This window comes from Syzygium oleosum, unplaced genomic scaffold (assembly GCF_021117445.2).
Source record: "Syzygium oleosum isolate NSW1041296 unplaced genomic scaffold, Sole_v2.1 Sole_v2.09, whole genome shotgun sequence".
Classification (NCBI taxonomy): Eukaryota; Viridiplantae; Streptophyta; class Magnoliopsida; order Myrtales; family Myrtaceae; genus Syzygium; species Syzygium oleosum.
In genome coordinates, this window is record NW_026607493.1 from 10138076 (window position 1) to 10163758 (window position 25683).

Here is a 25683-nt window from a genome sequence, read left to right on the forward strand (position 1 = left end):
AATTAGCAAAATGCTGTAGTCACTTCAGATTCGGCCATGATAGAACAAAGAAGAAATAGTACAGCAATAGAGTAGCCACTGTCTCCGCTCCTATCCACTGCTACATTACGAGGAGACCCAAACTCCTTTAAAATTGGCTACATAAAAAGTCCATAATTTCAATAGGAACTTCATCAAAAGTCCCCCATTCCTTACTATTGGTGTCAACCATCGTGACAATGCCCTACATTGGAATATAATGGGAGTCGGCATATAATTTTCACTCGAATCTCGCATGGCAACAGTTATCAGCACCTGATCATTAGATTCGATTTCAAGATTTCCAGTGTGGCTTTCAAGAACCAGTCCCGCCTCGCGCCTCGGCTGGGTTTACAGCAGCAAAATTGCTGCCCGACCCTCTAATCCACTTCCCAACTTTTCTGTCTCATCAAAGATTTTTCCTATTTCTATTTAGCCAAAAAGTGTCCAAATCACCATTGGGAACAAGAATTTCCACGGAATACTAGGATTTCGGCACAAGCATTTGGCAGTAACATCACCGTCCATATAATCTTTCAGATTATCCAAAAAATAGCTTCATAGAGAGCTAGGCATCCCCAAATCATGTTAGAATTTTCTGGGCAAGAGGGCAGCTTGTCGAAACATGAACATTGCGTCTCTTCTTTCTAGTTACACCAGAGAGCAGATGGCGTTGATGTTCATTTCTCTATCTGCGAGCTTTGTTCTAGAAGTAATGCTATTTTTCTTTAGAGCCAGCCAAAATGAATTCTAGGGGTCATTTCCGTTTTCCAAACCCATTTCCAGCTTTCTCCCATTTTTCTCTTGTGAATTTCCACAAGCAAGGTCTTGGATAAACCTATTAAAATGGATCATAAACTCATTTCTTAACCCATATATGATGAGCTGAGTTGTTATATAGGTTTTATATTCGGTAAATGTGTCATAATTGGGTTTAAATATAATATGAGTATTAAATGGATCATAAATGAGTTACAACTAGGTCATAAATGGGTTTACAAATTACTTAAACCCAATCCATCTCATGACTCTCTCTTCATTCGCTCTAGCATTCATTCAATCTTGCGTTCACTCATTCCGCAATCCCACGTTAATTTGGGTACGGATTTTCTTAGATTGGATTAAATATAAAAGTGTTTTAGCAATATGGGTCTGATCGATATGAGTCAGTAAATTTACTTTGGATGGAGATCGGTCAAAACAGATTAAATGATCTATTTGGGTAGGATCATTTTTTATCCGACCCGATCCGACCCACCCGTTTTGACGGAAATAGCCTTGGATTACCGATGCCATGGCCCAGATCCATTTGGGTTTCCAAAACCTTGGAAGGCCGACAGATTGCGAGCCCATGCGAAGGGGCGTTTGGTAACGTCTAAATAGTGAAAATTTCGTTTTTGTTCCGAAATAGTTTGGGAATAGAAATGCGTTTGGTAAACTTTTTGTTCTGGCACATTTTTGCAAAAATTTGTGCTGAGAAACAGTTTTGGAAGAAGAAAGAAGTAAAAAAAGTTCTTCTTTGTTTCAAGTATTTTGAGAATCAGTTTTTTTTTTTTTTCTTTTTTCTTTTCTTATTTTGTGGTGTTGTTCTTCCCTGTGGCCCGGCCGCCGCGGGGCGAGGGTCGCCCTTCTGCCGCGAGGCGAGGGTGGACCCTCGCCGCTGGGCGAGGCGGCCTCGCCGCATCGAGCGAGGCCGAGCCTCGCCGTCTGGGCGAGGTCGCCTCGCCCGAGCGCGAGGCGACCTCGCCTCCGCCGGCGGCCGGCGAGGGCCGTGACGCCCTCGCCGCCCCGGGGCGTGGCCGGCTGCCATGGCCAAAGAAAAAAATGGGTAAAAAGAAAAAAATTAAACAATTTAAAATATTATTTGAGAACGAAATTTTGTGTCGTTCTAAAGCGCATTTGCTTTTTCTACTCTAAGAATAGAAATTTTGGACGGTTTATCAAACGCTTCGAATCTTTGAAATTATTTCCGAAGCGCGAGAATAAAAAAAATTATTTACGTTCGAAATATCTCCGGGCACGTAATGGATTCATGCACCCGAACTGTGTCCGAATGGGATGGAACCGTTACCCAAGCCGAAGACCGTAGTCATCTTCTTCACTTTCATCCATCACTGTAAGAAGATCTGCTGTTTTTCTTTTCTTCTTTCTTTCGGTCCAGCTCTGCACCGCCGGAAACGAAAAGGGGCTTGCATGCCGGTGCCGCGCATATAAAGAGCAGGCAAGGAAGGGATCGTTCTAGCGCCGCGAGAGTCCACCCTCCGTCAATTTACAATTCCCCAAATTTTCAGAGCGAGGAAATGGAGGCCGAATTGAAAGAGGTTCTCGACGATCTCGAGTCGCTCGAGCGATCCTTACCCGATCCTTCTCACCACGCCTCCATCGACAAGGTACTTCCGGCTTCGCATCGTCTCCGCGCGAGCGGTCCGCGATCTCCCCGCTTTCATCGCGCGCGACCGCGCCTGCATTGTATGAGCCGGGCGTGTTTTCCCGTCGCTTTCGTCCTGTCTAATGTTGCTCGTGATCTTTCTTGCGATCCGTGGCGTCAGATTTCGAGAGAAACGACGGGATGAGATTGCCGACAAGCACCCATCGCCAATTGTTCTCTTGAAAACGTTCTCCGAACATTAGAAACGCGCTGGGACGTGTTCGATCCCGGTAGTGTGAATTGGAACGTTGGAGGGTATATTTGAATTGCCTGAAAAACTATGCTTGGACATAAAAGAGAGTACTTGATTGTTTCTGCTTTCCATTGCCTCATGACGTTTAATAATTCCGAAGACGAGGAGGATCAAAGAGGAAAACCTTAGTTCAAAGAAGCTTGGGTCCTTCAATTGAAGCTGTTTTTTTTCGTAAAGAATGAGTGAGACGCTGAATAATGTTTGCCTTCATCTGGTGTGGTTTTGTAGCTGAGGTCGCGGGTGAAGCATCTATCTGAGCTTGCAAAATGTGCCCCAGTTCGTCGCTCGAAAGTCAAGGTGATATTCTGTTGGTTCTCTATTCCTATTGTCTCTACGTTGCCTGGTTGTTAAGCTTTGAGATTATGATATGGAGATATCTGTTTTTGTTCCATTGGCAGGATATGAGTGCTGAGGTTGTAGACAGTAACCCTTATAGTAGGCTCATGGCACTACAAAGGATGGGAATTGTGGAGAATTATGAAAGGATACGGGAGCACTCAGTTGCTATAGTTGTCTGTACTTATTTCTTCCTTCAATCTGTACCTCTATGAAAATATTGTTTTATATGCAATAAACAAGTTATTCATTGTGCATTTGCAAAATTCACTCAGCAAAAAAAGAACAAGGTTTTGAATTTACTGGCTTATGCCTTTCTTTTGACGTCATTTCAATCTGCAGGGAATTGGTGGCGTGGGAAGTGTTGCTGCTGAGATGCTCACGCGGTGTGGTGTAGGTCGCCTCTTGCTGTATGATTATGACAAAGTCGAGTTAGCTAACATGAACAGGCTATTTTTCCGTCCAGAGCAGGTAGCTGACAGCGCTTGAGTTTTTCATCCTTTATGATCAATGTAATAAAATCAGGAATCCCTCACAATTAACTATAAGAATGAGATTGAAATATAACTGTTAGAAGAGGAATCCTGGCCAGAGTTGCTTGTACAATATATAGCATGCATGTTGATCTGAAATGGTATTGCTTGGTCAATGGTCAGTCAAATGTCTTTCTTTTACCTTCTTAGGTTGGGATGACAAAGACCGATGCTGCTGTTCAGACTCTGTCAGACATAAATCCAGATGTTGTCCTTGAGGTATGTACTTTGTCCTGTCCTTGTTGGAGGTCAACCCACATCTCTTGGCAGATACGCATTTCTGAATTCTGAACCAAGTTTTTCCCAAAATGGCAAAATTGATCCAGCATCATGAAAGTCTTCATCGCAGCTTGTGATGATGGTATAGAGTTGCCACATCTATGAACATTGATGTGCTGATATGGATTTTCTATCGTTCACAAATATCACTGACCTTCGATTTCCTATTACTGGCCTATGCTAATGTATAGTTCTAGCTTAGGCATTGGTGACTAGATGTTTCAAACTATCTGCTAGGAATATTCTAGTCACGCAAAACTGGTTGAATTTGTGGGGTCTGATGTGAGTATTGATTTTATCTGTTCCGGTTTATCATTCCATTGTCAACTTTTTCTAATTTTTTCAGAGCTATACATTGAATATAACGACACTGCAAGGCTTTGGAACCTTCATGTCAAGTTTGAAGAATAAGTCCTTTCGTCAGGACAAAGAAGGTAGCGGCGTGGATCTTGTGTTAAGCTGTGTTGATAATTATGAAGCAAGAATGGTTGTTAACCAGGTAGAGTTGTTACCTTAGGTGGGCTAGAACTGATGAGTAATTTCGTTTCATTTATATAGGAACGAATTATACATATCTTGGTATGGTTTTATGGAATGTTTTCAATAGCTAAATGACATCGAAATTCTTGTGGTCATGCAGGCTTGCAATGAGTTGAGTCAGACATGGATGGAATCTGGTATGATACATACTTTCCATCTTTCTCTCTCTCTCTCTCTCTCTCTCTCTACAGACTACATTCATAAGTACAATTTGGTCAACTGGTTTAGTTGTTCAGAGTACTACTGGTCCGGAACAAAGTCCTTGAGAAGCTGAGAAAAACCCTAAATTGTGCTTCCATTTCTCTTTTCTGGAGGTCTAAGGCAGTTTCATGCAGTCCTGTGTGGTTGATTTTTAAGTAAATGGCTTTGCTAAAATGAATGAGATACTGATAGCATTTCAGATTCCAGATGGTTGTAGAATGCTATGATCACCATCATTTTAATTGTAGAATTGACCGCTGAATCAATTAAAAGGAAGACATGCCTAATTGTTCTAAGTCATTGCTGATGTGTGAAGAATCTGGTTGTAGCTGTAGTTCTTTATGAGAACTGTGCTGATGCAGTGAATGTTACTGGGATCTTTATGTTCCTCAATTGCGAGAAGATTCATTCATGAGGAAATGTATGCAGGTGTCTCTGAAGATGCCGTGTCTGGTCATATCCAATTGCTGATTCCTGGGGAAACGGCTTGTTTTGCCTGTGCTCCTCCTCTTGTAAGTTAGCATTCAAAGTTTAACGTGGAAAACTGGAGGATGAATATTCATGTAGATCTATATGTACTTTTATATGCATCCCTTTTCCCTCTCATTGACCCGTTAGAAATGTGGATTTGTCCCTTCATTTATGGGAAATAAATAGTTTTCATGCTGACTTGTAAGAAAATGAACTGCTTCTCAATCAACTTTTGCATAAGAATCTGGTTGTCTCTATTTCCTGGTGGTAATATCTCATGGACTAATTTAGGTTGTAGCATCTGGAGTAGATGAACGTACACTTAAACGTGAAGGGGTTTGTGCTGCATCGTTACCAACTACTATGGTAAACAGGTTCCTCCTTTTTATTTGTTTGTGGTGTCCACTGAATTATAACGTCTCCAAATTTCCAGGGAGTTGTTGCAGGTCTTCTTGTTCAAAATACACTAAAGTTCTTGCTTAAATTTGGACATGTCTCACCATACCTGGTACTCTCTCCCTCTCTCTCTCTACCTGCATGTGTGCATAGAAGCTGGGGTTATGCTCCTTTGCCTCTGAAATTCTGAAAGTTTTTATTGCATGATTGCAGGGATACAATTCCCTTAAAGACTATTTCCCAACCATGGAAATGAGGCCAAATCCTCAATGTTCAAATGCAGCATGTCTAGAACGACAGGCAACTAATTTGACCGGCCTTTGTTTAGCGACTGCTTAATCTGTCCACTGATACGTGATTTATTTATGCGGTTCTCTTTTTATTTACCATGCAGAAAGATTACATGCTTGCGAAGCCAGCTAGGGATGCTGCTGCTAAAGCCAAGATGGAGGCTGAGGCACCGTCTGCTGCTGAATGTCCTCTTCATGCTGATAATGAGTGGAACATAAGGTATTCATTGTGTTCGACCAAATCATTTATAAAGATAGCTCTGTGTTACTGACAACTCTTGAACCTTTTCAGTTTGAGAAAATAATGAAGAGGACAGAAAGGACGGAGACGATCTTTTCCCTTTATTTTGTCATTTTTTATGGGAAAGACCATATAAGATGGAAGTCCTTTCTTGCAAAATCCAACTACTTTGGGGGAACTCCTAGAGGTTCCTCGCGATAACAGCATAATTTTTTTTCTCGTTTTCTACTTATTGATGTTGTCCCAAACAATGGAATGCATTGGAAGTGGAGTCATTACCCCTCCTTTGAACTAAGCATTGTGTGTGAAAAATGGTTGTCATGACATGTCAGAATGACTCGCCCTTCTATAATTGTCATTACCAATCTAATGCATTTGGCTATTCTCTTTCTAAGACTTAGTTATGGTGTCTCGAGGTTCTTTTATTCTGATGTTTTCTTCTGTAATCTTTTCTTCTCTTCATTGTCGTTGATGATCTGATGATTTTTCTGTAATCTTTTCTCCTCTTCAGTGTTGTTGATGATAGTGATACGAAGATGACGGGTGCTGCAAGTTCAGGTGACTTTCTCCTTCTTTTGTTTTTTTGGTCGCATTCTTCTCTCTTATTTAAAGGAAGTGTTTCACTGTAGGAAACTTGTCATTTAATATAAACTTGTACAGGTTCTCGTTACTGGTAATGATGCAGTTCTCTTTTCATGGGATGGTTCTCATTATTTTGGTTTAGTTCTCATGGCTGATTTACTGCACGTTTCAAGTTTCCATCTACCAAGAAGTTTATATTTCAATGATGACAGATATAAACAAGGAAATACCACTTTGCTCAATTACACTACTTCCCTGAATGACATGTAACTGAGCCGAGCATTCAAACTGTTAGTTAATTTATCTTTTAGTGTTTAACTCCCTCTTGTTACTCCAATTTGTTTGAGGTTCCATGTTTGTGATGTAGTTTTGTCATTCACTGTGGATTATACTTTATAGAAGGTCCTGTAGGGCTCCATAGAAGTTGGCATCTTCTGGAATTCTCGCTTTGGTGTATAATCAGTTATTGGCTGTGTAGTATAATTCTGAATAGCTGTTAGAATTCCAGATTTCGTGTTCTTCCCCTGCTTTTCCTTTCAGGTCTCGGTGTGCTCACTTGCAACTTTGGTTCAGCCATTATCATCTGACTTTATGTTCCATGCAGACACTCTTCCTGAAGGGCTCACTCGAGAACTTCCTAGTGCTGATGAGTTTCAGCATGCTCCCGCTTCTGGATCAGCAGATGCATATATTGATGACCTCGAAGATCTAAGGAAGCAACTTGAAGCGCTTAATTCTATTTAAGGTGCAAACCATGTATTTCACCTCAAGTGACTTTCTCAGAAAACTTTTGACCTATTTCGAGGAGCGTTCGACTTGCGACACAGCCTTCACACACATGTAGAAGAAGAAAATCAGAATTGCAGTCTTACCTTTACGTAGCATCAATTTTTTTTCCTTTTTCCTTTGCCTTTTTCTTTTGCATAAACTCTTGAAGGCTTCACATGTAGCATGATTTGTAGGTTTAGAAATTACAAGTTTACATGGGTTCAGTTAAGATTAACGAAAGGTTAAGGGAACTAAACTATCTTGTTTTGCTGGCTTCTTTTTTTCCCTTGTCTTTTTCATGTTTTTGTCCAACCGTTTTGGATAATAGTTAGCTCAAATTGTAGAGAGGATAGCAATGGTAGCAATTCTATTGAATGCGAGGGTTGTGATTCGGCTGAAATTTGTGGTTGCTGCAAATTCGACCACGGGAAATGATGGAAATGAGCGTCTGGCCCTGTGATGGTTTCATTCCCGTCTTATGGCTAAAGAAATTCCGTGCAATGACGACGGTTAGATAGTTCGAAGCAAGTTGGATGCTTCAGCTAATTCAAACGGGAATATGCCCATTAAGTAGCATGATCTCGTAATGGGATCGCTGGCGTTATGCATGGGAATCAGGGATTCGTCTTTATCATCAACCTTTGCGTCCTCGCTCTGTCCATTGACATCTCGGATCTGGGGAAGGGTCTGCGAGCTGAGACGAAAGAATGGGAAAATCTTCAAAGGGCTGAAGGTACAGTAAAAAGCTAAGTGCCTGACACGCGCATAACACTACGGATTTGGGGACTCGGGTGGGCTATTCATTGAGGCTTTCTTCTTTTCTCTTTTTGGGGGTGGCCTGGCGAGCTTTTTCCCTTTCGCCCTCTCCATTTCCACTTTTTTCCTCTTTTATTCGACAGATCATGCTTAACCAGAAAAGGGGTTTGGGCATGTGGACATGATGATTAAGACTCGTGTTCTATCATGTGATTTGGCTGATATGTGCAAAAGCCTTTTCGCTCAGTATGACGCCAAGAACTGTAATTGCCAAGCATTCAACAGATTGCTGCTGCCATTTTCGAGCATGCCCAGTTAAGCTCGAGAGCGCCAGGGATCGTGATTCTCAAACCGTTAGTGTCTGAGGGAAACGCAAGAGATCACCTATTCCTTTCCCTTCTCGGGCTGGATCTGCCCGGTTCATTTCGTCGTTTAATATAGTTTAATACGTCGTACCAACTTGATTATCTTAAGGAGACAGTTTAACGTGCTATGAATCATGGGTGGAGGCTGTCAAGTACATCTTCATCGAGGAATTGTAAAGAATGACGCGAATCGCTGTGAAACTGGTGCGTGGAGCTACCGACCAATTGGGAGAAAGCAATGTGAAAAATGAGCTAGCTGCAGAGCATGCTCCCCAGGATTAAAGTGGACGATCAAGTGGATTATCAAAGGACCGTCTCTGGTGGGGGCCAAGAAGCCGCAAAAACACATTTTTTTCCAACCCTAAAAGCGCAATGGAGAAATTTCTCCATCTTCTAAATGTTTAAGGTGCATCACCTTCGATTAAAGTTAAAGTGTACGGCATAAATTTAAAAGATAAGCAAAAAAAAAATTCAAAGAAATGGTAAACTAGACTATATATCCCCAACGAACAAGGCATATCTTCTTACGTGACTGGCTGTTGTAGACTTGAAAATAGAAAAACAAAGATGAACTTTGCACTTATAGAGAAACACATCTTTTGCGCCCCTAAAAACGCAATGGAGAAATCTGTCCATTTTCAAATGTTTGAAGGTGCATCACGTTTGATTAAAGTTGAAGGGAAAATGACATAAATGATTCATAAACTTTAGTTCAATGGATAATGTAGTCCCCGAACTTTTAATTTGTTCAATGTGGTTCATGAACTTTAGCCCAATGTGCAATATCGTCCATGAGCTTTTAATTTATTCAATGTAGTTCCTGAACTTTTGATACATGTTCAATTTAGTCCCTGGATTATATGAAAATATTTAATGTTGTCCCTCATCTTGAATTAATGAAAATATAACATTGAACATTTTCATATAGTTCAAGGACTAATTTGAACATATTCTAAAAGTCGATGGACCATATTGAAGAAATTAAAAGTTTATGGACAACATTACAAGTTGGGCTAAAGTTCAGGGACCACATTTAACAAATTCAAAGTTTGGAGATCACATTGCACATTGAGCCAAAGTTCATGGATCATTTGTGTAATTATCCCTAAAGTAAAAAAGTGTGTACGTCATAAATTGATAAACTACACTATATATTCCCAATGAACAAGGCATATCTTCTTACGTGACTGGCTGTTGGAGAGTTAGAAGAGAGAAAAACAAAGATAGATTCCGCATCTATAGAGATCGGACCTCGATCGCCTCCCTGGACTCTCGATTCAGTGTCGCCGAGCCAAGCTCTTGAACACTCAACAAGCCAGTCACTCATTGAGATCGATGCGAATTCAATTTCGCCAATGTAGCCCCAAAACCTTCGCGCAGAAAATCCAATGCAATCCTTCCACGAGGCATCCAGTCATTGTCGGCCGGCCGGCCGTCTTGCATGGCATGCTGACGCGGACAACTCGCGAATCCCCGGGCTAGTGACTCCCGGCGGCAGTTGGCCCGAAAGAATTACATCAGAATTTCGCGAGATCATCAAAATTAAAAAGTTTAGGATGAAATCAGCATCTATACAATAGGTTCGAGACCGATTAGGTAATCGGCCCGGCCGAGGAAGCATGGTGCTCCTAATGGAAACTAAAGGGCAAATGGGCTAATTCACGATAGGGGAGGGGGAGGGGGGCCGCAAGGGAATGAACGGTCCAAGTGGAGAGAGTCAAGTACCCACGATCATACTCAGCCACACCCCCCCTCCCTCCCTTCGCAGTGTGCCCCTCCCACGTGCCGATCTGCCCCTCCCGAGGGGCGTGGCCTGCTCTCGCATCCAAAAGTCGGGAGCGCTCTCCTTCTCTCTCTCTCTCGTTTTTTTGTTTTATGGGTACCCACTACCCAGGGCCAACAGCATCAGCCCTACCACCATAAAGTCATTTTCATTTGCTTACAAAAGAATGAAAAAGAAAAAAGAGAAAAAAAGGCCCAGAAATACCGAAACAATAACAAAAAATTGAAAATTGAAATTCCTCGAGTCATTATATGAAGGGAGAATGACACCGACGGTCCCCGAATCTCGGCCCGATATACAGTACGGTCCCCGGACCTTTAACTTGTTCAATGTAGTCCCGGAACTTTAACCCAACGTGCGATGTAGCCCTTGAACTTTTAATCTGTTCGATATCATCCCCGACAATACAGTCATTCCATTAATTCAAGCTCGGGGATTGCATCGAACATGTTCATAATGTTCAGGGATTATATTGAATACGTACCAAAGTCGAGGGACCACGTTAAAAGTTTAGGGATAGCATTTACCATTAGGTTAAAGTTCAGAGACCGAATTGCATATCGAGTTAAAAGTAAAACCATTGTTTGTGCCGATATTTCTTACATAAAATCTTGCCATCCCCCCTCTTTCTCTCCCTACGCACGTGCGAGCGTAATTATTACACGCCCACGAAGCTCCTCCTCACTCATCCCCCACTCAAATCCTTCCTCATCTCCACTCTCCTCCATGTAAAAAAGCGAAAAACAACTCAATAATTAATGAATTATCACAAAGGAAAAGGGCGAAAAAGGGGGAAGATGCAAACGCTTTGCGAGGATCCAAAAGTCTTCTACTCAATAGCCCTATAACGCGATCCGTTACATGCGCCATCCCTTCGTCCCTCCTTCAAATATAACGGAATTCTCCTTCCTCCCACCCCTCATCTCCAACCTCTCTTTCACCCCCAAAAACACCCTCGCGCATTCCTCTAGAAGAAGTAGCAGCGCAAATGGTTCCTAAATTTTGGCTTAACGCGCAACGTGGTCCATGAAGTTTTAATTTGTGCAATATGATTTCTGAACTTTTTGTACATGTTTAATTTAGTCTATGAACTATATGGAAATGTTTAATGCTGTCATTCCATTAATTCATGTTCATAGACAATAATGAATATTTTTAAGGGAAAAAACCACCAAAAACCCCATCGGCGCGCGAGGCCGCGAACCCGCCCGACGCCGGCGAGGACCGCCGGCGGGACGCCGCGAGGGCCCTCCGGATCCGGCGAGGCCGACGCCGGCGAGGCCCCCTCGCCGTAAAGGAAAAAAAAAAAAAAAAAAAAAAAAAGGTAAAAGACGAAAATGCCCATGGACTAAATACATTGGGTAAATGTGTCACAAAAAGTAAAGTTCGGGGTTTTGGTGTCACAAAAAAATTCGGGTAAATGTGTCAGATCAAAGTTTGGGGTTTTGGTGGTTTTTTCCTATTTTTAAATAGTACATGGATCAAATTGAGCATGTACCAAAAGTCCACGGACCACATTGAGTAATTTAAAATTCCAGGAACCATAATGCTCATTGGGCTAAAGTTCAGGGACTGCATCGAATAATTTAAAAGTTCAAGAATCATATTGCACATTTAGCCAAAGTTTCGGGACCATTTATGTCATTTCCTCTCCTAGAATTACCAAATTCTAATCCAATAGTAAACTAAAGCAGCTGATTTTCAGTTTTTATTGTCGTATGTCCCATCATTCGATCGAGAAAATCGGACGATGACTTGCTGATACGTGATGTGTACCGTGCTTTACTCGGGGACCCTTGTTCTCCGACCGTAGGTATCTTCGGATCCCGCGTTCGCGCGTAGGTTAGTGCCGACTTAAATTGGATAGCTCTTTTAATTTTCACTGTTACACACCTTTAGCTGGCGACATGGGAACTTCTAAAGTTTGATTAAGCCATTTTGCATGGTGACCATGGACAAAATAGTAAAGAGATGGCATGTGCGAGCTTTTTGCTTATATATACACACCGAGTTCTGCACACCCACGATCTCTCTTCTTTCGTGACTCCCACAACCTCTTCCTTTCCTTCTTCAAATGGAAGACGATGACCAAAAGGAACTCCAGCTCCTCCCTGCCCCGCATTCCGCAGCTTCCTCGTCCAACATGCCTTCCACGCCGTCGGGCTCCTCGTCGAGGCGCCGGTTGGCCTCCGCGTCCGATCCGTACGAGCTAGCCCCCTCCCTCGACTTGCAGCTGTCCATCAGCCTCCGCCCGATCCGCCCGCCCCCCAACAGCGCGGTCCCGGGGGGCTCCGCGCGCGGGTACGGGGACGCGAAGCTCGAGACGAGTAATGTCAAGGCCTTGAAGTGGGAGGCGGCGGAGCAAATCCGGCTCGCCGCGATGGAGAAGGCGTACGCGGAGCGGGTGAGGGAGCTGACGAGGCGGGAGATGGAGCTGGCGCAGTCGGAGTTCGCGCGGGCGAGGCACATGTGGGAGAGGGCGAGGGAGGAGGTGGATAGGGCGGAGAGGATGAAGGAGCGGGCGACGAGGCAGATCGACTCGACGTGCATGGAGATCACTTGCCAGTCTTGTAGACAAAGGTTTCGACCGGCTTGACGACGTTCCGGACGCGCGCTTCCCGGCCATGGAAACGATATCATCGACGCTGGTGACGAGCGATGACCATGATGATGCCAGCTGAACTTTTTCGGATTCAGTCAAGTTGCTATGTTTTTTTTCGCACTTCTTTTGCAGGTCTTTTGGTATTGGATTCTTGCAATTCCCTCGTGAAAGTGGAAGCAAAAGACTGTGGAGGACAAATAAATAATAGGTGGCATGTTGAAAGCATTACCGTCTACACACCTTGATCTGGGTCAAAAGGCATTTAACCATTGATCGCTTCAATTGTATGGTATGAATATAAAAAAGGAGGGTGATTTCTAAATCTCAAAAATCACTTGCGAACTCGGAATGCCGTACCTGTTGTCCCGAAGAGACTACCGGTATGTTTGCGATAACCGGCAGTTTCGACGATTCTCAACTTTTGCAGTCGTCTTTGTGAATCGATTTTCTAGGCGGGTCGGAATAGCATTCGCCTTTAGAGTGAGGATGCTGAACAGCAGACCAGATATATACTACCTAAGCATCTGTTGTTTTATGGCATGGCATCATCTAAGTTGTAGATGGTTTTTCTGATTCCTCCACTTGTTATTTTGCATCGTTCTGATGGCGACTATCTCGGCGATTTGTCACAACTTCTGATGGTACGGTTTCGATACCGGTGCTTGTGACTGCTGAGACGCAGCTTTTTTGAACGTCTGCATCAACCTAAATTGTAACTCCGAGGTTTTTTTCTCTAATCCCCCTAACATCTTAAGCACAGATGAGAGCATAGTTGTTTAAGTTCCCTAAGCTTTTTAAGAACTAAGGAATTTATGCAGTACAACCATTCTAATGGATTACGAAAACTGCTATATAAGAAAGCTAAGCTTTGTAGTTCACTTAAAATCAATCTATAATCGAACTGAATCATATTATCCTAATCATGAAAACCATTAGTTGCTAAAATCTATAGACACGAGGCATCTCTGGTTGAAATGACCATGACAAAACATTCTGGTGTCGCGGACTTCTGATGATCTAGTCTAACTCAATCGGGTCTTAGATTTTAAGTTCAAGTTTTGATGACTTTCTAGTTTCCATTACAATTGTGTTCTCTATTTTAGTTGCAAGTTTTGATTACTCCAAGTTTGCCAAATAATATTGGGGAACCAAGGCTCACGAATAATTGCAGATTAAAGTAGTCAAACTGATAAAAATCAGAGTCAACTTCCGAACCTTGATGTCCATAGAAAAGGCAAACGAATCAGAACAAAAAGCAACCACTTCATCTACGCAATGTGACAGGATAGCTGTATCCACTTTGTATTCAACTCCTTAACTTTTGCACATCAGAAGACCAAACACCCACTATCCATGTCTGGGATCTAACACCAGGGAAAAAGGGAATCCAGATAAGATCATATGGTATGGGTTTTACCAAAAGCACCGGTCACATTGCAATGCACTGTGCCCTCGCAAAGATGTCGTGACAATCGAACTAGCTTGATTTGTCAGCAACCTCGCGACGTATTACTCAAATACAGTTAATCTGTCTGCAATAATACACTCCGCCCGGTTCTTTCACGAGGTCACGACATAATCGAGTGGGGCAAAGAATTTGTAAAGTTTTCAAAACTAGGTCCTATTTTGAAAAGCATGTTTGTGAGAACTGAGAATCAAGTTAGAAAAAGGTAGTCCTAATAACAATAACTATCATTGAGAGACCTTTTCTTTTTCCTTTCCTCTTTTTGCTGCCAGAAACTTCTTGGCTGCCAAACCTAATGAGGACTCTTGAGGACAAATCTTTTTCCAATTTATAAGCACTAGTGTGTTCTCTGTGGTCCACCTGCTGTTGCTTGCTAGCATACCATCAACAGTACATTCTGATGTCCTTTAATCAAAAGATTATGTACTAGAATGCATAAAGTAACCACAAAGTTAAGCTGTTCCAGTAATAAGTTAATAATCCTGGGAAATATGGTAATGCCTAATGGGTAATTATCATTAGATGGAGTTTTGGGGGCGCATGAGCCAATTCAATCGGAAGCGGTAGCTGATTATAAAGTAGAGACCAGACCACTTTAAGATTTCTTTCTCTCTTTTTTTTTCGTCCGAACTGATCCGGTTGAAGTAGATAAGTTTGGCTAATGTGTGGTATCACAAGGATGCTCTCGGCAGTCCGCATAAAACTTTTGGGACCCAGTGTTGCGAGTTCACACTCCGCGGCTTCAAACCGATATGCGCAACCTAAAATTCGCACTGATTGCATACCAGTTAAATAGCACTAGCGCTACCACTCGCATGAAAGCCGTACTCCACTCCACAATATGGTCGATAAGTGCTAACGAAATGGATTCCTTGTCTTTCGTGTTTTTATCTGGATACCGTCATAGATATGCAGGGAACAATCAATTACAGAAAGTTGGGGAGTGGGATAATAAAGATGTAGGACATGTTTTCAACAGTATAATCAAGCTAGTCATCATGACAATACCTTAAATTTGTCTTTTCACATCGTCTTCACGTTGTTGTCAGAGCGAAACTGTGCGTAGATGCAAAATCTTATTATTAGATTTGCTGAAACACAAGCCGTAATACCAAGTGGAAGCTGCACTTGTGCACTCTTTCGTCATACACATGATCGTCTAGGAAGGTGTCAACATATATCAGGCTCCCTCAAAAGTTCTTCTTGGGATGACCGACCGAACCGATTCGATTGTCCACTTCAGATTATCACATGGCAGTTTCGACTCACAGCTAATGGTAATACCTGATGCTACACCGTTTGGATACCGTTCACTTCGGCATGATTTTGGGCATGACTTACAAGTAAGATATCGAGGAGGTTTGGGGCGACGCTTCCTTCGGGAGAAACTGTGTTCCTGTACCTGTATTTCACAGTTCAGAGTCGAATGAAAATTTGGACAGGGACCAGTTAGGCACAAGAGGACTTTGACAGAGAGAGGGGGACAAAAGATTGTGGAGCTGATAAAAGTCATGTGAGGACTACTTCACTGTCTTGACTTTGATAATTGGGGCATGAACAGATGAGAGAGGAAGATGAATATGCCATACATGCCCACCTAAAGTACCTCTCATTGCTTTCTAGGATTAGAAGAACAGGCAGGATAAAAGATGCCATACCTTTCGGCCATAGTCGTTCCGAAACCAACCAAAAACAGCAGCAACTTTTACTCCTTGGATCGGAAGAGAAGTTTTGAGCTGAAAGACTTGTGGGATTCGAATTCTTGCGCTGCTACTATCATTAGCCGGAATGAATAGCGACAAAGCACGAAAGCCGAATTATGACTTATGAGGCGGCGAAAGATGCACCTGTGACCAAGTTGGTTAAGTTACCAATTAAAACATGGCGTCGCCGAAAAGAAGTAGGGGTAACAATCACTGTGCTCTGGTTGTCAAATACGAATCCAAAACCAAAACATCTCTGTCAATCATTGCCCTGGGCGTGAACGGAGAGAATAGCTTTGCAATTGAAAGGAATGTTAGAAGCCATGCTTGCTATTTGGTGCAATCATTCGCACCATTAATTAGACTAGTTTCAGATACGTGAATCATGTGATTTCAGGCAGTAAGCAACATGCATTCTCGTGAGAAGCATGATGATGTTCGTGTCTCAGAAAAGGAACCTTAAAAAAAGACCAGAGAGCCAAATGTCCTTTCGGCAACTCAACTACTCTTTCATGATGCAAGGCGGCAAGTCCAAGCTTCCATCACTTCAGAAAATCGTAGTACTTACAAAACTTTTAAATTTGGCATCAACAGTGTGATGTAATCAACTGCACCACATCCACAGTACCAGCCATTATTTGCAAAAGAGGGGAAAAAAGAAGAAGAAGGCGAGCGCGAAAAGATGCTCGAGAGAAACATTGCATCACTGCAAGAAAGAGTTGCTAGTTGCGTAATTGTTGAATACCGGCAATATGCCGAATGATATTCTCAATCCATGAGAATTGAGAAATATAGGATTCTCTGAACCGCAGCGAAATAAGTGCCGTAGTTTTTCGTGAACTTGAAAAGGAACCCGGTTGTGTGTCGGTCTTGCTTGTTTTGCCGGGCGATCGATCAATTCCGGGTCTTTTCATTTGGTTGATGTTCTTGTTAGTTAGTTTAGTTTGTTGATTAACGAATTTGGATTAACATGAAACCGGTAAAAGGGATGGTAGTAGTTAGGCAAGTCTGCCAAACAGTACGGGCCTCGTGAAGAAGATCCATGCAAATGGTGGGCTTGGGCCACATTCATCCAAATTCAAAGCACATCTTCCTTATGACCGGTCAACCATTTGTTGCGTGTCCCCAATTTTGGACCACAACTCAATTTTTCTTCTCGCGATGTGACATCGATTCTAAATGATTGGACTTGAACCCCCTCCGTCGCCTGCGGAAATGAAAAGATCGTGCGAATGGACGGTGAATTAGTAGAGTGCAAAAAGAATCGTCCGGATTGAATCAGTTGATTTTGGGCAATTCCTAAAAATACCGATCCGATTTCCGATTTCCAATTTCAAAAAATTTGAACGGATAAGTTTAGAAATTATGGTTGCTGAATAAAGCCGGTATAAGATGATGGTGACTGGGGCTTCCATAGCACCTAGAGTGTCTCCATGATATGAACCCTTGAGAGCTAAAACCTGCGGTAGATGTTTCATTTGAAAACATGCATCAAACACTGATTTGACGAGAGAATATAATGATGAATAGAAAAAAACAAAACATACTGTTGGTTCCAGGATTGGACCGGTTCCCCTTGGAACCAGTCTGGATTGAAAATGATCCGATTCAAACAGGTAGATAGGGTCGGAAATGGTAAAAATGATGTGTAATTTTTAATCGTCTTTTTTCATTCAATTGTAATTTTCCATTAACTCTTAGTTGTACTCGTCAAATAAGTGGGTCGGATCGAAAATGGTCCGATTCAAATTGACCCGTTTCCATACAATGCAAATCTAACGACCCGATCCATGCTCGACCCCGACCTATATTGTTAAAATGTTTCTATAACAAATCAAATTTAGGAAAATTCATACCCAAATTGAGGTGAGTGCGAGGGGCGAGCAAGGATGAGAGAGTATGAAGAAAGAGTCATAAATCTGGGTTGGATATAAATAAATTATTATTATTTTTGCTAAAAGGGTATAAATAAATTGTTAACCCATTAATACCTATACTATTTTGAGTTTTACCATTCTAAATCTATTTACGACTCATTTAGTGAATGTAATCGAACCATATAACAACTCAACCTATTAAATATGAGTTATATGAGTTAAGAAATGGGTTTATGTTCCATTTTTTTTTTTTTTGGTCAAAGGGTTTATGTTCCATTTTGATAAGTCTACTCTTAGCAGCCTCTTAAGAGAAGGCAAAAGTGTGACATATTAGCAAAAAAATCACATCTTTAAATAAAATTAGGGTTATTCGGGACATAAAGATTGACAAACAAGACAGTGTGGCAAAAAAATTGAATATTTAAGCAATTGGACCGCTTCAAGGCATCTTAATCCATCACATCAAATTTCCAAATTATAAATGAATTCTCATAAATTCGAGTTTTAATGTAACCTTTTTTCGCGAAATTGAGTGCGAAAACGACATAAACAGTTCCTAAAATTTGGCTCAATGTGCAATTTGATCCCGGAACTTTAACCCAATATGCAATATGGTCCATGAACTTTTAATTTGTTCAATGTGGTCTCTAAATTTTTGGTACATGTTCAATATAGTCATTGAATTATATGAAAATGTTCAATGTATTTCCTGAGCTCGAATTAATAGAAGGACTATATTGAATATTATGGACTTAATTGAAGATATGCCAAAAGTTTATGGATTATATTAAATTAATTAAAATTTTAGAATTAAATTATATATTAAATTAAAATTTAAAGACTGTTTACATCATTATCCCAAATTAATTGATAGTTTCTTCTACCGGGGCTTGTTCCCGCCGTGGAGGACTAAAACGACGAACGACTCAAATCGGCGCGTTTTCCTTAAGCATCCATCGCTCCCGCCGCGAAATTTGCAGAGACCGAGAGTTTCCCGAGTCGAGTCGAGTCGCGTCGCACGAGTCTCCGCCGCCCCGCATCGCCGACGCCGATCGGGGTCATGGTGGGAGACTCTTCGCCGCGCCGGAAACCGAACCCTAACTCCGATCTCGCCGTCCCGAGCAACGACGCCAAGAAGAGGGCGGCGGCGGCGGCGACGGCGACCGCGAAGAGGAAGAGCGAATTTGAGTTCTGCAAAGTCTGCAGGCACAATCACGATCAAGGACAGCGTCACAAGTACTTTCCGAACCACAAGAGATCACTCTCCGAGTACCTCAATCGGTTCCGCTCCAAATTGGCCGACGTCCGGTTCTTTCTCGACAACCCTAGCCCGCTCCGCCCCGAGCACGTTTCTCGCAATCGGTTCTGGTGCGTCTTCTGCGATATCGACATCGAGGAGCTCGATAGTCCGTTCGCCTGGTGAGGGCATTTCGGTTAATTCTCGCCGTTGTTTTTCCACAATCAAATTAGAGCGAGACAGAGGCATCGCCTCCAATAGATTAGTCGAATTTAGGACTGGTTGTATCTTCAACTTGCTTCCCATGTCGTATAGTTGTTTCACTATTTCCGGCTTATGTCTGCCTGGGGGGATAATCGTACTGAATTCTCATCGGCCGCGGTTCATTCTTAGTTATTTCATTCGTTCATTCTATATCCCTATTCATTGAGTTGGGTTTAATTGTTGGTGTCGCGGCGACAGCGGGAATGCAATTAATCACCTAGCGGGTGCAGATCACCTCAAGAATCTGAAGCATTTTATTTGGAAAAATGGTGGTGCAATGGACCGCCTGGATGATTTCAGGATTTTGGATGACGATGTAGCTAAGGTACGGTCTAAGAAGTGCTCTTAGAGTGATTTTGTTGTCCTCGAGTTTTAAAGCTTTGAGTACTATGTTGTCCTCTTTTTTGTTTGAACATTGTTCTCTGGTTGGCACCTTCTTGGTGCTTTGTTAGTTTTCATTGATTGACATGGATAACAAGAAAAGAAATGCTGCTTGTGCAGTGGGAGAAGAAATGCGAAACATTGAAGAAAGAAGCCGTGTTATCTGGAGAAGGATCACATGGACCAATATGTGGACCGTCAAATGATATCCAAATTGAACAAAACTATGGGATTGTCGAGAATTTTAGGAATAATTCTGTATATCATCCTCATGAAAACTTTTTGAATGCTGTTATGCCTTTACAATATTATACGAATGAGTATCAGATATCCCATACTGGACCTAATGGGGTTCCGAGCACTTGTGGTGCATCTCACACTTCCACCTTTTCATTGCCTGCGGAGAAATATCCTGAAGTATTACTCCAGAGCTCTAGTGGTTCAACAGGTATGAAGTAAATGTAATGTGTGACTCTTTTCCTCTAAATACATTGGTAACGGTAGTAACTATTTTTATGCGAATGATTCAGGGAATGGAAGTATGCAGTGCCCCAGTCTCCATCGAGATAGGAACAAGAACTTTGTTTCCAATGGTTTCATTGGCGATAGTGTGAGTTCTGGTTCTCCTCCAGCTTCTTTTTTGAAATTGTTGCTTCAGTTTCTTTATAACTCAACAGTCTTTTTGTGGTTGCTCTGCGTATACACATTAGCAATGCAGGTTTTCAGGGAGCTAATTTAGCACCACTCATTTCCTGTTTAAATGTTTAGACTATGAAGCTCAGAAAATGACTGTTGTTCCTTTCTCCTTGTTGCTTTTGGGATACAGGATGTTCCACTTGGTATCCTTTTGTTTGCTGCATTTTTGGTTTTCACTCTTTTTTGTAACAGTTTGACATCTGAAAGAAGTACTCATCTATAGCAACAATGCTGATTTTTGTGCGATGTAGCGTTCCTGTTCTCAAGTCTTTGTTGTTTGTCACTAGACAATGTTTTTCAATCGACATATGATGTGCTTTACAATTTGGATAAGTTGTTCTTTTTCCTACCCAATAGGTACATAATGTTAAACTTGAAGTCTACCAGAATTTCGTCATCATGAGAGATGATTTTATCGGTTTCTTTATAGCATGAACCTTTCTAGTTAATTTCCCACTTCTGTTTGGCCGTGTTGCTGAAGAAGAAACAGCTTTATTTAAATGACTGTAACTGTTTCTGAAATGCCTGTCCTAATTGAGTCTGATGCACGCAGTTCTTGCATTGCATCCATCCCCCCCCTGCCTTTTTTTTTTATAACTTGCATGCCTCGCAGGTGGCATTGATCTACTTTATGGACATGCACAAAACGATTTATGTGTCTGTAATTGTAGCTTTCATCCTTTGCATACTTGTGACCTCTTTCATGTTGTAAAATCATGTGAATCAGGTTGGAGGGACGATGAAAGGAGACAGCAGCTATCAAGGTATTTGTCTTTGCTTTTTACATAAACCTTATGTTCATCAAAGTAGGGCGTCTCGACCAGAGTTATCGTGAAGGCATCCGTCTCTGTGTGTGCGTGCGTGCGTGTGTCTGTGTCTGTGTCTGTGTACTGGAGGAGGTTATTGGCAGTTTTAGTTGATACCGGAATTCTTGTGACGCTTGCTTTAGGTCTGCAGCTGCTCACTCAGATTTCTTCCTCATCTCAAATGGATGTTCAAGGAAATGTGCACTCTGGAGCACCACCTCCTTGGTTGGATGCTTCTGAACGAAGGCAGACAGACAACCACAGACAGCTACCATCAGTTAGCGTAATTTCTCCTTCTAATAAGCCAGGAAAGTCCAAGAAGTTAAACCCTAAAAGGGTGGGCGCTGCTTGGGCTGAAAGGAGAAAGATTGAGATGGAGATGGAGAGAAGAGGAGAAATAATTAAGAGCTGCAATGATGCTGAATGGCTTCCAAATTTTGGCCGTGTTTGGCAGGCAGGCAGTCGAAAGGAATCAAGAAAAGAATTTGAGGTGGAGAAAAGAAAATTGCCTAGTGTTGAAACTCAACCTGAGATGCCAACAGATGTACAGCCGTACGTCAGCAAGCGATTGGTAAGTTTGGATCATTGATTGTTGGGATATGATGAATACTGACTGCATGATTGTTTGGGTTTTGTACGGAGATACCTCAACAGTCTCATTGTTGTTCTGGTTTGTTTTGTTATTGAAACACCTTATTCACTTTTTTCAGCTCAGCAAGGCCATTTGAAAATTCTTGGTCATGCGTATCGCAGTTAGGGAAAAGCTCTATATATATGGTTCGATTACCCATATAAGCGGACCAATTTAATAATTAGATTACCTTTCTTCCATTTTTTTAACCATTAATACATTTGACTGACTTTTGTTGACTTGAAAGTATGTTACAAATTAGATTGTTATTATATTTGTTGAATAGTGATACCATATCCCGTGAGGTTCTCTCTTTTGCAGTCTTCTAGTTCAAGGTTGTCTTTTGTTTTGCGTTTTGGGGTTTTAACTAGTTTGCAATATTTGGATGTTTTGTCATGAGTGCACACTTGCGACTCAAAGCTTTTCTTGCTCAAGGTGATTTGATCGGGAAAGTGCATTTTCATGTCTTCTTTTTTCCCAAAAAAGTTCAGAGAATTTCAATTCTGTTTGGCTTTGGAGCGCATAGTTGTCTCACTTTTAGACTATTGGACCAGCTTTCCATGATGTCCAATTAAATCATTGTCTCATTTTTCAAGTCTACTTTGACACTGCATGAGAGCCTGCAACCAGTGAATCTGGCTCATAAAACATTATGGTCCCTTTTTTTCTCCCTTAATTTCTTTTACACTTTCTGAATTAGCTGAGCAATGTGAACTAATTGGTTGTTTTCCTAATTATTACAGCGCAGAGATGTAAACAAGTGAGATTTGGTTGATCTTGACAGTGTAAATATATCTGCGAAGCTTCAGATTGTGTTTGGTATGTATAGTTTTTGACTATTTGCAAGTTTTCAGTTGGACACAACCTTTTATGGCTGCAGTAGTATGACAAATTTTGGTTCGTGTCTGGGCATTTGCAACTATTACATTCTTTCTCTTGGATGTTGGACTGTTGGACACTCTTTCTTCTCTCTTATTTTCATTCGTTCATTAAAAAAAATGGTTCTGTCTAAAGACAATTTCTTGTGCATGGTGAATGGGATTCATTTACATTGTATGCTCAGAAACAAAAGAAAAAAGAAAAGGCAAAGTTACTACAAGAGGAACTGTCTTGCAAAAGAATCTGGGGTTGTCTCTCTTCTCACGCTGATAAAAACATGGTTTTGTGTAAAAGCCGCTAGCACCTCGCTGGTAAGGAAAGAAGCCTCTCCTGCTCTATATGCTGATAAAACTACACCAGAGGTACTGTCTTGCAAAAGAATCTGGGGTTGTCTCTCTTCTCACACTGATAAAAACATGGTTTTGTGTATAAGCTGCTAGCACCTCGCTGGTAAGGAAAGAAGCCTCTCCTGCTCCATATGCCGATAAAACTACACCAGAGGGATGCGTATTTGATGAAACTTTTATCGGTTGCCATCTCATTCTTTGCATTTCGACCTTAATCGCAATTGTTTTCCAATGTGGGCAATTTCCAAAACAAAAGTGGCCATAGCATGTTGTGCCACTGGCTGAACCATGTAGTTTCCATGGCGTCTCTTTACCCTTGCTTACTCTTCTCTCTTATAATGTGTCACTTTTGTTTTCCCTATGCAATAAGATCTGAGGAGATAATTGTACCTGTCATGGTTGGGATAAGCAAAATCTTGCAGGGTCTGTATGACCCAGTATTCTGAAATTCCAGAACTTCCCTTTTGAAGAAACCAAATTCTCTTCGCATAAAAATTCCCAGGAAAACCACCTCTCGATGGTGCGATGTACATCATGAACCATTACATCTGTTGAGTTCCCAGCTCTGGCTAGTATGCTTGCTGAATAGATTGCTCCCATCCTTCCAGGAGCCTCTGGGTCGCTTCCACTTGGTCCATCCACCACTACAAGATCCCACTTTGTTTTGTACACTTCTTGTGGCAAACCTGTTAGAGCCAACCGGCATTTTGACTGCCGAAGCAGTGCAGCCCCAGGTGCACAGGTCGAACTTCTCCTTGCATGCTTGAGCAGTTCATACGCCTCTTTTGCTGGTACATTGTACTGTACCTTGTATATCTGAGTGCTGCTAGATATCTCTGTCCTATAATTCGTGAACTTATTAGGATCATCCTCCAGTATGATTGTAGTGCCTCCTGCATTTATTGATGAGAGGCTGAGGTATTGTGGCTCAAGACCAAAGATGAGAAGGTTGCAAGGTCTCCTCTGCTTGACGAGGTTTGATAGAAGCCTAAATTCCTTACCTGTTAGTGAGGTGGTGTAGGCAGGCGGTGTGAAAGTTGAGTTGCCTGCTATTCCCGTTAGAACCTTACTGCATGATAAAGGAGAGGTGCATGCGTGTTGCACATGTGGAGGCAAAGCTGGAAGTGGGTGCGGAGATGAAGTGGTGATGACGATTCGGACGAATCTAAGGATGGATATGGATGCAAGGATCAATACGAAAACTGGTATGAGTTTCCTTACGCTAAATTTCATCTTCCTAGTTCCTCTGAGTGATTTGTGTTTGAAAGTTTGGTTGCCTTCTACCTCAGAAGGGGCTGGAGGAGAGTAGCGAATGAGGGGTGTTGCGAGAGTGGAGGACAGAGGTACTTCTGGGGGCATTTTCCTCTCTTTCCTCTCACCACATCTACAGCCACCTTCACATCATCTTCATAGTGTTGTAGTGGGAAGGTTTTTGACACTTTAAGTTGCTTTTGATAGGAATCTTTAGTATCCTTCTAGCGTGAGGAAGAAGGACAGGTTTTTGCTTCAATTTCAAGAGATCTTTACGAGCTGTCAGCTGGTCACCTAACTGCATTGTGTCAAAATCAGATTTGCCTACGTTTGTATCTTCATTAGAGAAACATCAGATGGTTGGTGTTTCAATCATTTAGCATATGATGGTGGTTGACATATTCTGATGTGGGTCGCTGGGAATGCTGCTCTTTTGTGGATAGTTTGAAGTTGAAGAATGCAAATTAGTTGGAAGGCCATTGTCTCAAAATGATGGGTGGACAGCTTGTGATGGAGACGGATCTTGTTCGAATGAAAAGTGAAAGTGCCCTCTTGAAGTCAACATAAGAGGTTCGATTCAGCCCAATGAGATCTAGCCACAATCTTTGCCAATTCTCGGATGAAGGGTCATTGTTCTTGCCAGGGGACTGATTATGCAAATGTGCGCGATAAAAGTAATTTGAAGACACCAAAAATAATCATTCAATCATTAAGATGGCTGGGGTTTGAATAGCAATTGGGTGATGTGGTCCTCCATGTGATTTTTCCGCTTTTTTTCGGTTTCTTTTCGATTTAGTAGCCTGTAGGTACAAGAGTTGGTGGTGGTCATGTAAAAATCGATATGATGTTTCACTCTGCAAAATAAAATTTCCACAATATCTGTGTTTGAATTAAGTTTCTTCTTTTTCCTTTTTCTATTTTAAATTTCAAAGTGGATCTTGAGGTCAATTTTTTTTACCCAATTTCACCTCTCCTCTTTTAAATGTTTGGGTTGTTTGGTCCCTTTCTAGCCAATGTGTAAATACCGTTAGCAGATTTAGAGCCAGAAGATCTTATTAGTGCTTCCGATTTTCAAGAAATTTTCTTACCGTATCGCGTCCTTGGCCTATGCGGTACCTCCAAGGTCCAAACCAATTGCTAGGTGCCAAGTTTTGCAAGATTAATTCCGTCATATAGTCATTAGAATTCAATAAATATTGAATAATCCAATGTGATGAAGTAGCCAATTTTAGCTAGGTAAATTCTAAATCTGTAAAACATCCTGAGAGGCTTACATGAACTAGGTGTCGCGTGAGTCAAAGCCC

The 25683-nt window shown here is 41.8% G+C and overlaps 4 protein-coding genes across 5 annotated transcripts; 3 read left to right on the plus strand and 1 right to left on the minus strand.

Annotated features, from left to right (window-relative positions):
- Positions 1-2108: 2108 nt before the first annotated feature.
- LOC115693002 (ubiquitin-like modifier-activating enzyme 5) lies at positions 2109-7611 on the plus strand. The gene is made up of 14 exons (XM_030619989.2): positions 2109-2408; positions 2928-2996; positions 3098-3211; positions 3378-3506; positions 3719-3787; positions 4194-4346; positions 4488-4524; positions 5018-5100; positions 5351-5425; positions 5493-5567; positions 5669-5755; positions 5850-5965; positions 6498-6544; positions 7173-7611. Exons 1-14 carry the CDS (start codon positions 2319-2321, stop codon positions 7310-7312), a joined length of 1284 nt encoding a protein of 427 aa, XP_030475849.1. The 5' UTR covers positions 2109-2318; the 3' UTR covers positions 7313-7611.
- A 4637-nt stretch (positions 7612-12248) lies between these two features.
- On the plus strand, positions 12249-13423 carry LOC115693023 (protein indeterminate-domain 16). Its single transcript, XM_030620004.2, has one exon. The coding sequence runs from the start codon at positions 12315-12317 to the stop codon at positions 12834-12836; it is 522 nt and encodes a 173-aa protein (XP_030475864.1). The 5' UTR covers positions 12249-12314; the 3' UTR covers positions 12837-13423.
- A 5375-nt stretch (positions 13424-18798) lies between these two features.
- LOC115693467 (TITAN-like protein) lies at positions 18799-25115 on the plus strand. 2 transcript variants are annotated; one of them, XR_008817207.1, is made up of 8 exons: positions 18799-19306; positions 19587-19713; positions 19890-20217; positions 20300-20379; positions 21193-21229; positions 21415-21842; positions 22646-22721; positions 23737-25115. XR_008817207.1 is itself a non-coding variant. In XM_030620482.2 (7 exons), the coding sequence occupies exons 1-7, from the start codon at positions 18948-18950 to the stop codon at positions 22664-22666; spliced, it is 1380 nt and encodes a 459-aa protein (XP_030476342.1). In that variant the 5' UTR covers positions 18799-18947; the 3' UTR covers positions 22667-22808. The 2 variants fall into 2 exon arrangements, 1 of the variants encoding a protein (XP_030476342.1); XM_030620482.2 differs by lacking the exon at positions 23737-25115 and having other exon boundaries at positions 22646-22808.
- LOC115693485 (glucuronoxylan 4-O-methyltransferase 1) lies at positions 23522-24361 on the minus strand. The gene has a single exon (XM_030620510.2). It carries the CDS (start codon positions 24359-24361, stop codon positions 23522-23524), a length of 840 nt encoding a protein of 279 aa, XP_030476370.2.
- Positions 25116-25683: the final 568 nt, after the last annotated feature.

What these genes read in the sequence shown, in the direction of transcription:
- LOC115693002 (XM_030619989.2), top strand. Translation starts at nt 2,319, where the DNA reads ATGGAGGCCGAATTGAAAGAGGTTCTCGACGATCTCGAGTCGCTCGAG. An exon ending in GACATGTCTCACCATACCTG is followed by an intron (nt 5,568 to 5,668) that starts GTACTCTCTCCC and finishes GCATGATTGCAG; the next exon opens with GGATACAATTCCCTTAAAGA. An exon ending in GATAATGAGTGGAACATAAG is followed by an intron (nt 5,966 to 6,497) that starts GTATTCATTGTG and finishes TCTCCTCTTCAG; the next exon opens with TGTTGTTGATGATAGTGATA.
- LOC115693023 (XM_030620004.2), top strand. Translation starts at nt 12,315, where the DNA reads ATGGAAGACGATGACCAAAAGGAACTCCAGCTCCTCCCTGCCCCGCAT.
- LOC115693467 (XM_030620482.2), top strand. Translation starts at nt 18,948, where the DNA reads ATGGTGGGAGACTCTTCGCCGCGCCGGAAACCGAACCCTAACTCCGAT. An exon ending in TGGATGACGATGTAGCTAAG is followed by an intron (nt 19,714 to 19,889) that starts GTACGGTCTAAG and finishes CTGCTTGTGCAG; the next exon opens with TGGGAGAAGAAATGCGAAAC. An exon ending in CGTACGTCAGCAAGCGATTG is followed by an intron (nt 21,843 to 22,645) that starts GTAAGTTTGGAT and finishes TAATTATTACAG; the next exon opens with CGCAGAGATGTAAACAAGTG.
- LOC115693485 (XM_030620510.2), bottom strand. Translation starts at nt 24,361, where the DNA reads ATGAAATTTAGCGTAAGGAAACTCATACCAGTTTTCGTATTGATCCTT.